The sequence below is a fragment of the Prinia subflava genome, chromosome 3 (assembly GCF_021018805.1).
Source record: "Prinia subflava isolate CZ2003 ecotype Zambia chromosome 3, Cam_Psub_1.2, whole genome shotgun sequence".
Classification (NCBI taxonomy): Eukaryota; Metazoa; Chordata; class Aves; order Passeriformes; family Cisticolidae; genus Prinia; species Prinia subflava.
The window spans coordinates 107,611,369-107,628,716 of NC_086249.1; the positions used below are offsets into that span (position 1 = coordinate 107,611,369).

At 56.7% G+C, this 17,348-nt stretch overlaps 1 protein-coding gene across 1 annotated transcript in view; it reads right to left on the bottom strand.

The window, feature by feature from the left end:
• The window catches only part of DCHS1 (dachsous cadherin-related 1), a 43,511-nt gene extending 29,091 nt beyond the window's left edge, over nucleotides 1–14,420 (bottom strand). The window contains exons 1-2 of the mRNA XM_063393388.1: nucleotides 14,158–14,420; nucleotides 8,224–10,038 (exon numbers count right to left, since the gene is read on the bottom strand). Coding sequence (XP_063249458.1) covers nucleotides 8,224–9,975 — 1,752 coding nt within the window. The 5' untranslated portion in view covers nucleotides 9,976–10,038; nucleotides 14,158–14,420. The remainder of the gene's footprint in view (nucleotides 1–8,223; nucleotides 10,039–14,157) is intronic.
• Between the last annotated feature and the right edge of the window lie 2,928 nt (nucleotides 14,421–17,348).

A 17,348-nucleotide genomic window follows, 5' to 3' on the forward strand; every position in this document is an offset into this window, starting at 1 on the left:
TGATCTCTGGAAAACTGATGGAGCAGCTAATCCTGGAAACCATTTTTATGCATGGGAAGGACAAGAAAATCATCAGGAGTGGTGAGCACAGCTTCCCCTAAGGACAAATCATGCTTGATCCACATGCTAAATGACTGGCCTGGTGCATGACAGAAAAGGAGTGGATATTGTCAGCCTGAAGTGCACTAAATTCTTTGACACTCTCCCCTATAAGATCCTCATTCAGCTTATCAGCTCCTGCCCAGTGAGTGGTGATCTGGGGCACGATATCTGCTCTGCTCGGAGGCCAGTAGCCAGCAGTGTGCCCCAGGGGTCAATCCTGCATTCAGTCCTGCCTGGCATCTTCACGAAGGACCTGGCTGATGGTGCACCGTGTACCCTGGGCACGGCTGCTGCTGACCCCAAACTGGGAGGAATGGTTTATTTGCCAGAGGGTCCTGCTGCATCTAGAGCGACCCTGAGAGGCTGCAGGGATGGACGAGAGGCCTCCTAAAGTTCAACAAGGGACAGTGCAAAGTTCTGCCCTGGGGAAGAAACAATCCCCTGCACCAGTATATGCTGGGGGCCGCACCACTGGAGAGCAGCTTCACAGCAGAGGCCCTCCGGGTCCCCATGGGTGCCAAGCTGAAGATGAGACAGCAATGTGCCCTTGCTGCAAGGAAGGAGAATGGTGTTCTGGGCAGCATCAGGATGAGTGTGGCCAGGAGGCCAGGGAGAGGATCTTGCCCCTCTCCTCTGCACTGGTGAGGCCACAGGTGGAGCGCTGGCTACCCAGTACAGAAGAGAGATGGCCATACTGGAGAGAGTCCAGTGAAGAGCCCCAAAGATGATGAAGGCACTGGAGCACCTCTCCTGTGACAAAAGACTGAGGGAGCTGGGATGGTTCAGGCTGGAGAAGGAGGATCATTCATACAGGAAAGAGGGCAACAAGAGGATGGATCCAGGCTCCTCCCAGCTTTGCCCAATGTCAGGATCAGAGGGCATGGACACACACCGGAACACAGGAGAGCCCCTCTGAAGATCAGGAAGCACTTTGCCTTTATGAGGTTGCCCAGGAAAGTAGGGATGTCCTGGGCAACCAACTCTGGATGGTGCTGCTTATGCAGGGGGGTTGTACTAGATTACCTCATTACCTTTCCAAACTCAGCCATTCTGTAATCTCCAGCCAAAGACCCTCCTGAACATCCCAGTTCCCCAGTGAGCTCAAAGTGTTCCAAGAGAGCTGATTTGCTTCCCCGTCCCTGCACAGCAGCCTTGACCACACTGGGCAGCAGCATCTGCTGCCTGCCTCTCCTTCCCCGCAGGTGTGGAGAGAAGCTTTGCTGGAGCCTTGCAGCCGGGCAGAAGAGCATGTGGTGGGAGCGCAATGACCACCACGGAGCAGAAGAGGACAACAAAGGAGAACAGCAAGATGACTCAGGGTTAGGCAGCAAGAAACCAGAGCACCAGACTTTGGAAAGGAAGCAGGGTTCTGACCAAGTGTGCCTCTCCCCACTGCTTGGAGAGCTGGGAGGGCAGTGACGGGTATCGAGGCCTTGCTGTTTCACACTTTCCTCCCAGTTCCCCAGCAAAACAGGAGAGACAAGTGGAGGGAGCCAAGGCACAACAGACTTCTTATTTTCCAGAGATGAGGGTGGATGAAGTACAGCCCCACACCAAAGTCCTCAGCTGCATCGCCTGTGGGAGTCAAAGCTGCCCCTTCCCAAAGTCCCATCTCAAGCACATCACCAGAGCCCCTCACACACACCTCCTGCCTTTACAGCCCTCCTGCTGACCCGTGTACCCCCGCCCAGCCCACAGGGCTGTGAAGTGATGGAGCACTGCTCAGCAGCTTGGGCCTCCATTCCTCAGCCATCCTCCCCGCTCCAGCCAGCACAGTCAGCAGGCAGGGAACTCATCTGGAGCGTAGCCATGGCTGGGGCTCTGCTGCACACATGTTATGCTGTGGCTTTGGCAAACATCTGGCTCTGGGGCTCCCGCCCCTCTGAGTGACGGCTCTTGGTGGGAGAGGAGGGGAGGCTGGCGCCAGTGTGGTCAGCGATCCCACGCATGGCTCCCTGCGCCTGAGTGCGTGCCAGGCGTCCTGCCCTCCCAGCCCTGGCACAGCCACTGACCAGCTAAAAGCAGCCAGGGAGTGGCCACGTGGCTATTTCAGGAGCCGTTCCTGGCTCCAGGGCTTTGTCTCAGCCTCCAGCACAGCCGGGTCTCCGGGGAGGGAGCAGGGTCAGGGTTCGGCCCAGCACACGTGGCCAAGGCGAGGGTCAGCGCCCACGGCCACCAGAGCCCCCCGTGCGGGAGCCCAGGCGCAGCTGCTGGCCCCGCTGGATCCCCAGGGCCCCAGACATGAGCAGGAGCCTCCCTGGCGGCCCCACGGCCACGGCCTCCACACTGCCCAGGGAAGCTGGAACTGCCCCATCCCCGGCATGCAAGGCCAGGCTGGATGGGGCTTGGAGCAACCTGGCCTAGAGGAAGCTGTCTTTGCCCATAACAGGGCGTGGAACAAGATGGGCTTTAAGGTCCCTTCCCACCCTTCTCTGATTCTGTGACACACACAGGGCTGCCAGAAACACATGTAGCTGGGCATGGGAAGCAGGGGCTGCCAATGGCCTCCAGCACTGCTCTGAAATGGGGTAAAAAAGCCTTCGGTTCAGAGGATGAGGGGAAGTGGGCTAACCACAGACACTGGCAGAGAGGCAGGATGTGAATGGCAGGGCTGGGCAAGAGGTGCGGGAGCCTGGGAGTGCAGAGCACCCCTCTGGGACCCCAGGTGCCTCCAAGCACAGGCACAGACCAAGGCGAAGAAGGACAAGGAGTGAGGCTCCACACCTGGCTTCCTGGGTGTCCTCCCTGCTGAAATGGCATCTGCAGCCACGAGCTGCAGGGCACAGGGAGCCCCACGGAAGGTGCAGGAGCTGAACAGGACTTAGAAGCTGGGGAGCAGAAAGGGGCAGGGAATCCTGGAGCAGAGAAGGGCTGGGAAGCTGGGCTATGCAGGGAAGAATGCTCAGGGTGGGAGGCTTGAACGGGCAGCCACAGTACAGGGTAGAAATGGCAGGGCCCTGGGGGGCACTGAAGCCAGAATAACCCCAAACCAGGGTGTGAGGCCAGGTTTCAGCCACGTGGAGCTCAGGCAGGGAGTGCTCAGAGAAGGTCTATGCAAAAAGATGGGACATATATCAGCAAGATGTGCAGGAGAGACTGGGCTGGGGTCAGCACAAGACTGAGCATACCAGACAGGGTGAGCTTAGGGAGGGATGGGGCCCCCAACACCAGGAGGACATGGAACTGCTCTGGAGACAGGCTGGGCAAGATTAGGGTGTGTGCATTGAGGTTTTCAACCTTGAAAAGGCTCCCGGGAAACCTTAAGAGTCCCTTCCAGTGCCTAAAGGGGCTCCAAGAAAGCTAGAGATGGACTGAGGACAAGGGCCTGGAGTGACAGGGCAAGGCAGGTTGGCTTCCCACTGCCAGAGGACCAGGTTAGATGGCATACTGGGAGGAGGTTTGTCCCTGCGAGGGTGGGCAGGCCCTGGCACAGGCTGCCCAGAGCAGCTGTGGCTGCTCCATCCCTGAAAGTGTCCAAGGCCCTGTTGGACTGGCCTAGTGTAAGGTGTCCCTGCTCATGGCAGGGGGTTGGAACTGGATGATCTCTAGGGTTCCTTCCCACCTAAACCATTCTGGGAGCAGGGAGAGGCTGGCATGTCCCAAGGGCTATGCCAGTGGAGGAGAGATGCCCTGGGTCACAGTGGCAAGGGTCCTGGGGGAGAAGACAACTGCAGCTGGCACTGACCAAGGGGTGTGGGGAGATCAAGAGGGAGCAGAAACTGGGGTGGGGCATGCTGGTGACTGGGGCCATGGGAGGGGGCAGAAGGACTGGCCCTATGGAAGGCAGCATGCGTGGGTGGGGCTGTGGGTGGACATGGACCAGGGAGCTGTGTGAGCAAGGGCAGTGGTAGAAAGAGGAGTTCTGAGGGGCCTGGAGCTGAAGCAGAGGTAAGGGAAAAGGGGCAGCTGTGAGGGGGCTGGGGATTGCATGAAGGAAGGAGGGAGCTGTTCGAGGGGGTTGGGAGGAGCAGCAGAGGATGGGGGGAGAGGAGCGCGAGGGGCTGGGGCCTCTCAGCTGCAGTGGAAAAGCTGCTGCAGCTCCAGGGGAAATGCTACTTGAATTAATCATGGCGCTGGCTGCTGTGCCAAGCCCAGGAGGAGGCTGCTGGCAGTGCAAGGAAATAACTTTCACAGGAATTTGGAACAAATGCAGCTCTTCTGGCGGTAACAACAGCACTCACCTCCCCCCACAACCTCCCCATGTACCAGCATCTCCCCCATGCCCACACTCCTGTGTACCCCCAGATCCTCCTACATGGCAGCCTGCTCCTCAAGACCGTGATGCTCTCCCTCCCCTTGTTCTGCTCCCCAGCATGCTCCCAGGCATCTCCCCAGCCCACTTTGGAAAGCTTGCCTTCTTGTTTCTAAGTGTGGGGGGCTGTTCTGTGCTGTGCAAAGGTCTGAAAATAGGTTGATGCTAAATCCCTTGCCCTAAGAACACAAATGCAGGCAGCAATGCCCCGCTTCCTCCTACCACTTTCCTTGCCTGCAGCTGGTGCGCATTAGTCCTGGTGCTGCTCCAGTGTCCACACATGACTCCGCTCCGTGCCCCGCACAGCTGCCCCTCTGGCAGCACAACCAAGGCATCAGGATAAGCCCTCCAGACCCTCTTTTGGTAATATAGTGTATGTGGCCTGGTGTAGCCTACAGCTCTTCATCCAAATCCTCCTCCCTGGGGCACAGCCCATGGGGTTGTCCCAGTGCTGTGCGTGCAGCACTGCCCATGAATGTCCCATGAAATCACAAATCAGACTCAAAAACTCATCAAACTTGTCCTCAAAACCATAGAGACTTTATATTAGATGCATTGCTGGTCAGCTTTTAATTCCTGATGTTCCCAAGTATTTATGTGTATGGGTGCAAAGGGAGTATGTAAACCCTGGTTCCAAAATCATCAGTACTGGATATATGCAAGAACCAATAATCCACCATTCCATGTCATTCAGGTTGCTGTCCGACCAGCCCATGCTCACCACATGGGGTTCACAGTTCTCTCTGCCAGAGCATAGACAATACTTGATTTAGCATGAAAGTCAGAAAGTCCCAGAAAAACACTATCTGACCATGCATGCAGTGTGCTGGTACACAGTCCAATGTTTAAAACAAATTTAAACCAGCACGGTGAATTTATACCAGAGCAGTGCTTCACATCACGGACCACAGCATTGGAACGTGGTCCAGTGCCCTAAAGCTTCTGCATCATCAGCTCATGGTGGCCGAGGGGAGCAAGGCAGCCAGCTGGTGACTGTCTTCTGCTCTGTTTTCTGCTGGTCTCATGTTCACTGCTACCCTGGGCTCTGTCTCCACCGGTGTTTCTTTCTCATCTCAGATTTGAACCACCACCAGATTTGCTATTTCCTTTGCTTCATGCTCAGTCTGCTACTGTGGGACCTGGCCCACAGTAAACACGAGTAATAAACAGAGAAGATGTTATGAGTTCCTTTTTATTTCTCAGAAGCTCAGGCCAGCAACCTGCTCTGCTCATCCCTGTTCCTACCCAGACACAAAGACTGACCCGGCAGACAGAATGGAGTCTGCAAGGGAGCAGATCATCTGTAGCAATTCTTCAGGTCTGTCCTGCACACTCACAGAGATTCCTTCCTTCCCCACCTTTCTGTCCTGTCCATGGAGAGCAAGTATCACTGTCTAAAAACAGACCTGGTCCCCCCCGGGTTTTCTGCTTAAAGATGTGGCAGACAAGACAGAGAAGCAAACCCACTGAGTTCTGTGCTGACCTGGGTGACTGTCCTGGGTTCTGTAGCTCATCTGGCAGGGCCTGCCCATGACCTGAGCACTCATGACCATTGTGTGGGTCTGGACAAGACCCAGACCTTGACAGAGATACTTTACTGTCCCCAGGCAGGCTGAGCCCCAGTGCCTGGAAGCCATAGAGAGATGGGGTCAAGCAGGAGCAACGGCACAAAAGGGCTGTGAGGGTTTTTGTGCACACCTGATACGGGCAACTCTGTGGGGCACAGTGCTGGGCACTGGCCCCCGTGAGCCCTGGCAGCACCTCTGAGCCCTTCCTGTTTGAGGCAACAGGGGTGGTCATGCCAGGCAGCTGTGCTCCAAGCCCAGGGCTCCCTGACCTGGCTCTGCCCAGCTCCCAGACTTCGCAGGCTCCTGCTGCATCCTCGATCAAGCCATCGGCCTGGCCAGCCTCCTTTCCCATCCTCTCACATTTCCTGGCTCAGAGGAAGCAGCAGCAGATGTGTGAGCTGTTTGCTTTGTGCCGAGGCCGCGCGGGAGTTACCTGCACTCAGCCCAGACGCTCTGCTTCCAAACGAAACACGAGGACTAAGCCAAGACCATCGAAATGCAGCCAAGCCTTGGTCACTACCAGCTGCCAGGCCAGCCCCGTCCCTGCACAGCAGAGCCGGGCAGCCGTGCACGGGACACTCCTGGGGTGTGCCCCACGGCCCCGCAGCCCCGGCTCCGCTGCAGGGCGCGCTCTCCCTGCAGCCCGGCCCCACGCTCGCAGTCAGAGCCCAGCCGCCATCTCCGATTGCATTTCCAGAACGCCTTCCCACACGGCGAGCAGCACTGAGCAGGAAGGCACGGACAGGGGAAGAGGGGGGCCTCCCTTCGGGGCTGTGCAGCCCAGACGCCCCTGCACACGCCCGGGGCTGCCATGCTCACGCAAGGACACTCAGCATCTCTGCTCTGACCCTGCCCCTGAACCCACCCCTGACCCCTTCCCCATCTCTGTCCCCGGCCCTACCCCATCCCCAGCCACCCCAGACTGGGACAGTGTGTAGTGTTGCACTGCATACACCAAACCCAAATCTCCCCTGACCTACGTCTTCCTCCTCATCTCCCACCCGCTTCTTCTGCCTGGATTTCCCCCAGTCCTACCCTGACCTGTCCCCAAACCCCCTGATCTATGCCATCCTACACTTGCCCCTGCCCCAAATGCCTTCTCTAAGGCACACCTGGCCCTTGCTCCCACCCAGTTCCTCCTTCCTGCCGCACTCCCACCTCATCCCCTGTGCTCACTCCCCAACCAGCCCCTCTCCAGCACTTCCACTCCCACGCCATCGGTCACCTGCATGCACACCACCCTCCACACCCCTGCAGTGTACCCACAGGGCACACATAGACCATTCCTTATTGCCAGCTGCAAATTTTCCTCCAGGGTGACCTAGAGACCCTTTTGCCTGGCCAGGTCACAGGATCTTCTCCAGCCTTGTCTTATGGACCCCAGAATTCCTGTTCTTCCCATCCCCTTGGGCACCTCTCACCAACCTGGTGCCAGAGCTTCTCATGGTGCCATCCAGACATCCCCATGCCCCACACCTCCAGCAAAGAAGTGCTCCCAGTGGCACTGGTGCGTGTCCCCATGGACAGCCTGGATGCTCCCATGGTGGGCAGCGCCTCACTGCACCCCCACACCTGCCCTCAGCCCAGCTCAGGCAGGTGGCATCACCTGTCCCCAGGAACCAGGGCTCCAGGGCCTCAGCTGCAGCAGAAACACAGGGAACACAGAACAAACCAAATCCAAACAGCATTGCTTGCTCATCATGGGGTCACAGAGCTTCTGGAGGCCCAGCAACTCTCTGGCTCCAGCTGCGACCTCTCGCCACATAAAGGCTGTGCAGCAGCACGTGTCTCAGCTCATTAGCTCATTAGTATAATTAATGCTAATGCTCACAACCAGCCTTACCAACATTGATGACCTTGGGCTAATGACCTCACAGGGAAGAGGGAAGTTTGAGGCCTGGCTACAGGCAGTTTCCCAGAGGCAGTATCATGTTCCTTAGCCCCGTTTTGAGTGTCCTGGCTGCAAGGTAGCTCCACATTGATGCAAGAAAGGCCTGGCACAGCAGGACCCACCTCAAGAGAGGCCCACACTGTGCTCTGCATGATGGGCAGCCTTGTGGCGGGCCTGACGTCAGTGGCATTGCCCACTACTTGCACACAGAAAGGATGTACATGACCCGGTCCCATTCCGGACCCACACCAAGCATGGGGATCTCTGCTCCGGCATTCCTGCTGCAAACACTGCCCGTCAAGGCCATGACACCTGCACCAAACATCCTGCAGTGGCAGGTCTCCCACCCCAAGCTGCTCACAGCCCTGGCTGTGCCCCTGCCAAGCTCAGGCCTCAATACCTGCACCTACCTGCAAGAAGCAGGTCCCAACTGGGGTGTTTTCCTTCAGGGACACATTGTAGAAGTTACTTCTGAACACTGGCTCATTGTCATTGATGTCCTGCAAGGCCACGTGCACCACAGCTGAGGAGGAGAGGGCAGGGGTTCCCCGGTCTGTGGCCACCACAGTGAGCTGAGGCTGAGGGTCCTTCTCATAATCCAGTGGGGCAGCAGTGGTGATGATGCCAGTGGCAGGGTCAATGGTGAACCAGCTGGAGTGGGTGTCACGGCCATGCAGAATGCTGTACCGCACCTCCCCATTGGGACCCTGGTCCTTGTCACGAGCTGTCACCTGCAGGACGAAGCTGCCTGGGTACACCACCTCAGGGATGCTCTGCTTGTACTCCTGCTGGTCAAAAAGCGGGGGATTGTCATTAACATCCATCACCTGCAGCACAAAGGCCGATTCTGCCCGGAGCGGGGGCGTTCCTGAGTCAGTAGCTGTCACCCGCAGATCGTAGGAGTCTCTTTCTTCCCGATCCAGAAGTTGGTCCACGCAGATCAGATAGATTATGTTGTCCTTGGTAGTGAGGGCAAACTTGCCGTCTCCTCCCTCCAGTGTGACATTGACGTTGGAGTACTCTCCATAGTCCGGATCAGAAACGGAAATGCGTGCCACATACTGCCCGGGCTGGGCTCCCTCGGAGATCTGCGGGGAGCCATCCTCACTCAGGAAGATGATAGTCATGGTGGGCTGGTTGTCATTGTAGTCACGCACATGGATAGTGACAAAGGCGGTGGTGACCTCAGGATGGACAGCCTTATCCCTTGCCTGCACCACCAGCTCATGCACCTTCCTCACTTCATAGTCCAGACCCTTGTTGAGCTTGATGACTCCAGTCCGGGCATCAATGGTGAAGTACTGGTCAGGATCGCTCTGCCGCCGGTTGATCTCATAAATCACATCCCCATTGTCGCCTTCGTCCGCGTCAGAGGCAAAGACCTGCAGGATGCTGCTGCCAGGTTTCAGATTCTCTGAAATGAGGGTATGGTAACGGCTCTGGTTGAAGCTGGGGGCATTGTCGTTGATGTCCTGAATGGACACATCCAGCGTCATCTGGGTGCTCCGGGGGGGAGAACCCCCATCGTAGGCTTCCAGCAGCAGTGAGTACGACGAGCGGTTCTCCCGGTCCAGGACATTGCTGACCACCAGGTCCAAATACAGGACCCCGTTGGGCCCTCGACGCGTTTCCAGGCGGAAGGCCTGCCCCACATTCCCTCCCTTGATCATATAGCCTTGTGTGTTCAGGAGGCCGCTGTCAGCATCAAAGGCTGGGTCCAGGGGAAACCTGCTGCCGATGGGTGTGTGCTCTGGGATCTGGAAGGTGCTGTGCTGCTTGGGAAACGCTGGGGCATGGTCATTGATGTCATTCACTTGGATGTTCACTTCTACCGTGATGCCCTCCGGGGTGACAGCAATGAAGCTGTAGCGGTCCCGAGTCTCTCGGTCCAGGACACGAGCTGTTTTGATGATCCCAGTATTCTCATCTATCCCCAAGTCAGTGGAGACGCCGCTGCCCTCCTGTGCTGAGATGAAATACATGTAGGCACTAGTTTCAGGGGGTAGGCCAGCACTGATATCCCCAATGATGGTGCCAGCTGGCTGCTCTTCATCTATTTGTAAATCCAGGGTGCCCAGGACAGCAGAGCCCATCCCTGCTCTCAGGCCCCCAAGAATAAGCAGCTCCAGCAGAAGCATTGTTGACCTCTTCATTTGCTCCATGGCTGGAAACCAGCAGAGCAGAGGGTGGCTTGATCTCCTTTGCAGAGTTTGCTTTAATCCTGCCTGGAATGCAAACCAGAGGATACTGGTTAAGATGGAGCAAAGGAAGGACAGAAAACAGCCTGGAGAGGGAAGGCCTGCCAGGTACCTGCTGCCCGATCGCTGTGTATCGCCTGTCCATCACACGAAGCAAATGTGACAATATGTCAGAGACTGCCCAGAACAAAGGCCTGGGACAGCACCTGAAGTCCGCCCAGCAGGTCACACCTGACAGTGCACCGAGGTGAGCAGCTAGGACCGTGTCACATCAGTGCCTCCTACGTCCCCAAGTGCTCTTTCCAACCCCTGCCCACACGGCAGCACTGGCATCAGCTGCCCCAGAGCTACACGCCCCTGTGTCTTTAACAGCTGAACGCTTCCTGTGGGGCTCAGAGCCTGTCTGCAAGAGGACAGAGGTTTTTAGCAAACGCAGCCTTGCATCTCTCCACCCTGAAAAAAGCTGGTCTCAAATTACGAGATAGCTCAGCGAGTCACTGGTTGAGACCCTAGCCCCTACCCCCCTCTCTCTCCAGCCGTGTGCCTTTTAGGACCTCGGGGATATAGGTGCCAAAAACCCATGAAGTGCAAATCTGGTGTCCCTGGGAAGGAGCACAGAACTGGAGTGGGCTTCCATCCAGTGAACAATAAATCAAAAGGGACGTATTGCAAAGGATGTGCCCACAGCTGGGAATGCCCGGGATAAAATCAGACCATGCTCATTGTTTAGGCTGGCACGGAGATGTGTGGGTGCCCCAAGCCGGTGCCATGGAGGGCGATGGCAGTGCAGCAGGAACGCAGCGACTCCCTCCGCGCTGCCAGCTGCTCCGTCCCACACCCTCTGCCGCTCACTCCCCTCCTTTGTCTCCTCGCTGCTCCTTGCTGGCTCCGACTCCTTCCCTCCCTTTCCCCGGTAACTGCATTTCATTGCAGCAGTGGGGGAGGGCCGCACAGGCAGCCACGGCTCCTGCAGCACTGCGGCCGGACACGGCGGACACTGCCCGTGCCCACGGGCTGCCAGCCCCGGCACTGCCCCTCCCTCCCGACAAGAGCCAGGATAACCCAGCGGCCAGGGAGCCGCCGGAGAACACCGACCCCAACCCTCGCTCAGCCCCAGCGAACGAGGCTTCGTGGTCTGCAGGGATGGCGGCAGCATGAGCTCACACTTGGACTCTCTTGAAAGCATTTGCTGCTGGTCCCATAACCACACTCAGGAGCCGCTCATGTCAGATGCAGGAGCAAGAACCTCCCTGTCTTGGGAGACGGAGGTGGCTGGCAATGCCTGGTTTGGGGACTAAGAATATCAGCCCTTGACCAAAGAACCCTGTGGCGGTGTTAACCCTTTCCAGGGGACATATGATGGTATTCTTGGGTCCCCTTTCCCACCTCGGATCAGCTGTCTAGATTTTTTTTTTTCTGTGGAAATCTTGGGTTTGTGACAGAAACAAAGTATTTTAGAAGTATTCTCTACTCATAAAGAAATGTTTATTTCAGTGGGCAGCCAGTCTGAGCCCTATCCACACATTCTAAGGTAAATCCACATGCTCTTCCTTGCACTCAGCAGGTGAGAACCCTCACCATGTCCTAGGACCTGAAGTCAAAAGAAGATACTTTTGCGGGCTGCGATTTGGGAATCTGCACTAACTCAGTGGTCCTAGACAGGTCTGCCTCTCTGTCGGAGCTAGGTCTAATTCCCCAGGTGAAGGGGTAGCTGCCTACCCCCTGAACATGCAGTGCTGGGGGAATGGGGTCTGATGTAGCTTCTGTGATGAGACTGCACCATTCCAATGGTGCTCCAGATGCTCAGGTCATGGGAAGGGCCAGGACAGAGGGTTTAAAGCCTTGGCAGGGGCTTAGACAAAAAAAAAAAAAAAAACCCAGAAGTGTAGAAAAGCAGGTAGAGGGCCAAGATTCCCTGGGGAAACCTCAGTGACTAAGGACAGGATGGAGCTAACAGTTCTTGGGTAGTCTCTGGAAGAAATCACAGCATAGACATGGAGAAAAGCCCACCTGGTTCGATTAGTAATGATGCTCTTGAGAAGCCAGTGAGGCTTTGTGGGCTGCTGGAGGGGAGGAGAAAAACTTGAAAAGCAAATCTGGGGAGTATGAAGAGCAGCTGAGAACCCTAGCACAACCAGGGGACAAAAATTAGGGTCCCTGGGCTGGTAAACTGGTCATGAAAGCCTGTACTGGCTGCTTCAGTTCTATCCTCCCTGGATGCAATGGAGTAGTTTCCCAGCAAGCCTATCTTTCAGCAAGAGGTGCAACTGAACAATTTCTAGACTGCACCAGTCAGAGGTGGGCAGAAGCCATCCTTGGTACCAGCAGACCCCTGTTACAATGAGGTCTGCAGGCCTGGGTCACAGGGAAACAGCAGTGACCTCAGTGGATGCAGAGTCACAAAATCTGAACAGCTGCTTTCAGTTAGCTGAGAGCTCAGTGCAGGGGCTGGCCTGGCCGGTCCATGTAACGTGAGCTGCACTGCCCTGCTCCCCTTCTGTCCCTCCCACCTCTGGGCACCGAGACCCCTAGTGAAGAAAGGCAGCAGGAGTCTCTGAACAAAATTGCCAGGATGAGAATCTCTTCACATAGGTCTTTGAGGTCCACAGCCATAGCGAGAAGGTTGACAGGAAGGGCAGCTAAAATGGAGCGAGCTGCAACATCCATCTAAGCCTGGGGCTGACAGGTTGAGGCACCAGGGGAGCCCAGCCTACACTTAGCAGATGTGTGGCATTTTGAAAGAAAATATATATGGAATTACATTGGGACCACCGTGTGCACCCTTGCCAGTGGCAGCTTGCATCTTGTGTCAGCCACGAGAAAGGGGAAGTGGGCTCCCAGCAGCCCCAGCAGAGGAGCTGGAAAGACGGCACCCACTGTGCACGCCACAAACAGATGTCAGAGTGCTTGCTGTGCAAAGGCTCCATGAAAGCTGCAGATGCTGCTGATGCCATACCCCAGGTGTGACATGAGAGGCCATGACTAGTGTAATGGTGTTTTTGAGACTCCAATCCAGAAGAGGAAGCACATCTAATCTTTGCTGAGCACTGGTCACTGACCTGGAACATGCTTTCCTCCTGTAGGCTCACACAGATTCTCTGTCTCTAGTTTCAGGTGATCTGCCCTCGGAACCATGCACAGCCCTCACTTGCCTGCAGTGCGGCCTTGGGCTAACAACTCGCTTCCAGCCCCTACCCAGCCCACCACTACCTACAGCCACCTCCGTGCCTCCTGGCTCTCCTGGCGTCTCCACCTGGGCCTTCAGAACCGGCACGGTTCTGCTCGCCCCCAGCCCGGCCACACAGCCTCACGACCCCCTAATACGGGCCCGAGCAGGCAGAGCGGCAGCGGCAGTCCCTTCCCGCTGATGCAGCTAAGCCCCTACTGCATCCTTGTGAATCCCAATTTTGTGCCACACTGGGGCTCCCCACGGGCTCTCCTGTCTCAGAACGCATCACCCACAAAGGAAATCTAATTAAATATTTCCGCGCCGGAGCCAATTCCCACAGTCCCAGTCCCGGGACATCCCCGCGCTGCATCGGCCCCCGCCAGACCGTGCCCATCGCCACAGGCGCTGCGGGGCCTCGCCTGCTCCCTGCACACTGGAGTCCCGGCTGTCGGGGCTCGCTCTCCCCTGGGGCTCCGGGCTCCCGGGCCTTCAGCCCCCCAGCCGCCGGGCCCAGCGTCCGCTGCTGCTCCCGGTCCCCGTCCCCGGCGCTCCCGGACGTCCCGCACCGGGCGGCCTCGGTGCCGGCGTTCTGCCAGCCCCGCTCCCCGCTCCGCCCGGGCTCGCAGCCCCCGCCCGGCGCCTTCACGGTTCCGCTGAGCGCCCTCCCCTGCGGGTCTGCCCTGCAGCGGCACCGTGAGCGCCCGGTCGCGGCTGTCCCGTCCCGTCCCGTCCCGCCCGGGGCTGCCAGCGCCGGGGCCGCCGGCGAGCCCGGTCCGGCCGCGGGTCCGCGGTGTTGCGCCGCCTCGGGCGCGTCCCCCCGTGGCCCCCCCGCCCTCCCCAGCTCCATTGTCTCCGCGGCGCAGGCAGAACAAAGCGCCTGGTGCCGGTCCCGGTCCGGTACCACCGTGCGATGATGCCACCGTGAGGGGCAGCGGGCGGGGGACGAGCCAGAGCCAGTCCCCGGCGCTAGGACTCACACTGCGCGTCCCGTGCCGGCGGCGTTCACATCCCGCAGCGTCCGGCGCCGCCACCACGTCCCGCAGCCTCCCCCCTGCTCCGGCGCCGCGCTCGTTCCGGTACCGCCGACCGCTCCGGTGCCCGCGGCGCTCCGGTGCTCCCCCGGTGCCGCGGCCGCCCCGGGGCGGCTGTGGCCCTGCGGAGCTCGGCGGCGGGTCCCGTTCGCTCGGAGCTGGCTCGGCGCGAAGGCTCCTGCTGAAACCCGACCCAGCGCCGCCCTCAGCCCCCCTCTCCCTCCGCCGCCCCCTCCCCGCCCCGCACCGGAGCGCGCCGGCGGAGCGCGGCCGCGAGGCGGCCCCGGGCGGGCGAGCGGGGCTGCGGGCGGCGGGCCGGGGCGGCCGGGCACCCCGGGGTGCGGGAGCAGGATCAGCGCGGAGAGGGAGGAAGGGCTGGACCTGGGGTACAGAACGATGGAAGGAAACGGTGGGCGCCGGGAGCTCCAGAAAATTGGAAGGGATTGGCAGGAGCAGGAGCAGGAGCAGGGGTGGGACGGGACGGGGCAGGGAGAGGGCTGGGCACGGTATGAAATGAGGCTGTGGGCGACGCTCGGGGCATGTGGGGACATGACCACAAGCCATTCTTTCTACCGCAGTTGCTTCTTCAGCACATAAGCCAGAGCTCAAGTACCTGTGACCTGTCAGCACCTTGACTCTGGTCAGATGCTCCTAAGTCCAGACTGGAAGATGCTCACCCAGTGTGCCTGTGCTACAAAAGACCAGGGCTCCACCAGTCTATGCTAGGGAAAAAACCAAGAGTGATGACTGTCCAGGCATCTCACCAGCAACTGGGTCCTCAGCTCGGCTTGGCCACTCAGGCAGCTTTTCCCTGCTCCAGGCGGGTCTCAGCAGTGTCTATGTGTCTGTTGGAGCCATGCAGCCTCTAAGGCCAATAACCACTTCTGGACCTTCTTTGATTTCTTTGTGGAGAAACTGCTGTTGACTAAGGCCATCTGCTAAAGGCCATGGCTCAGTGTGCTCTGAGATGGTCAGGTGGTCCTTACAATCTTGTTCCATTTCAACAACTTCAGCCTTGACTTAGCTATCGTTTCTCATTTCTCTGACAGACCTTTAATGACATTTTGTGTACACTACAACAGCTCTCAATCTCCATGTGTGAGAAATGAGGCAAGGAAGGTGAGAGACTGCCACGGCTGAGTCAGGACCTGCTGGTCAAACTAAAGAGCAAGATGGAAACGCCCAGGCAGTGGAAACTGGAACAGGTATCCCAAAAGGACCTTGCCCAGCTGTGTAGGGAAACTGTGAGGAAGGCTAAGGCACAACCGGAGCTGACCTTGGTGAGAAATGCAAAGAATACAGAAAGAGTTTCTGCAGGTATGTCAGAAAAGAAATGTCAAAGACCCTGCTGATAAACACGACTGGCAAACTGGTAACAAGGGACGAGGAGAAGGCTGATGGGTTCAGCCATGCTGGGCAGGATCGTTGATCTGTTGGAGCATAGGAAGGCTCTGCAGAGGGATCCGGACAGGCTGGATTGATGGGCTGATCAGCTGATGCATGATGTTCAACAAGACTTGAACCACCACAACCTCAGGCAGCACCCCAGGCTGGGAATAGAGTGGCTGGAAAGCTGTAAAAGGACCTGGGCGTGCTGGTTGACAGTGGCTAAACATGAGACAGCATGTGCCCAGGTGGGCAAGAAGGCTAAGGGCACCTGGCTTCTGTCAGCAATAATGTGGTCAGCAGGACCCGAGCAATAATTCCTCCCCTCTACTCCACTCTGAAAAGATTCCACCTGGAGCACTGCTCCCATGCTATGATTCCATTATTCAAACACTCACCTTTAAGAAAGGGAATAAGGAACTCAGAGAACCACCAGTTTGTCAAAGTCATCACACCTGGAAAACTCATGGACCACATTGCCTCAGAATCCATTTCTGACCATATGGAGAACAAAGAGGCAATCAGGCACACTTAGCATGGATTTAGCAAGCACAAATCATGCTTGAGAAGCCCAATTAATTTCTCTGACAAGATGATTGGCTGTATGGATGAAGAGAAAGCAGTAGATACAAAGTGCCTTGACAGCACTGACAGCTGCTCCCACTGAATTTTAGTTTATGATCTGAGGACATATGGTCTGAGTGAACGGAGCATGAGGTGGGCTGAAGACTGCACCTCTGGGCTGTAAGGGTAGTGATCAATGACTCAATAGAGGATTGGTGCCCAGCAGCCAACAGAATATACCAAGCATTGATTTAGGAGCCAGTATTGTTCAGTGTCTTTGTTGATAACTCTGTTATGACATGGAGTACAAGTCTGCAGAGGAGAGGTCACTGATATGTGGCACGTTAGTCCAAAGAGGTGTCTAGAAACTCACAGAAAGGAATTAGCAGAAACCTCATGAAGTTCAATAAGGAGAAGTACAAAGTTCTGCATCTGAGCCAGAATATCCCCCAAATTACTGCATGTTGGGAACCATCTGCCTAAGTTGCAGTCCTGCTGAAAGGAATGTGTGGGTAGGGATGAGTGTGGAATGAAGTCAATAGGATGCTGTCACTGCAAATCAGGCAAACAACTTCCTGCACTGCAGTAGGAGAATGGTCAGCAGCAGATCAAGGGAAGTAATCATTTTCCTTGAACTGGTATATAGTGAAGCCACATCTGGAACCCTCTGTACATTTTTGTCTCTCCCTGTTCATGAAGGAGCTGGGCTCTCTTGGTCACCAGACCAAGATGCTTAAGCAGTAGGGCTGTTTAACAGCATCCTGCTGCTATCTCAAGGACAGGTTACAAAGATGATGGAACCAGATGCAGAGAGTAGCACGATAACAATGACCACACTTACACCTTGAGAGATTCAGAGTGAAGATTAGAGAAAGTTTTTTCATTGGGAGAGTAGTGTAGCACTGGAAAAAGCTACTCATAGAGTAGTGAATCTCACCCCCTTGCAAGTTTCCAAGGCTGATCTGATCTGCTATTGTTGATTCTCTTCACATAAGTGGTTGGATTATTCAATTCTGGACACTCCTGTTAACCACAGGACTGTCTACTGTGAACTGATGAATTTAATTCAATTTCTGTTATGCTGCTCCTTAATAATAGCTTTTTGCTTTTATGGTGTCCCAGTCACCCTCTACACTCACAATGCCTCTTGACTTTGTGTCACTGAGCTACCTTATCCATGTACTGTT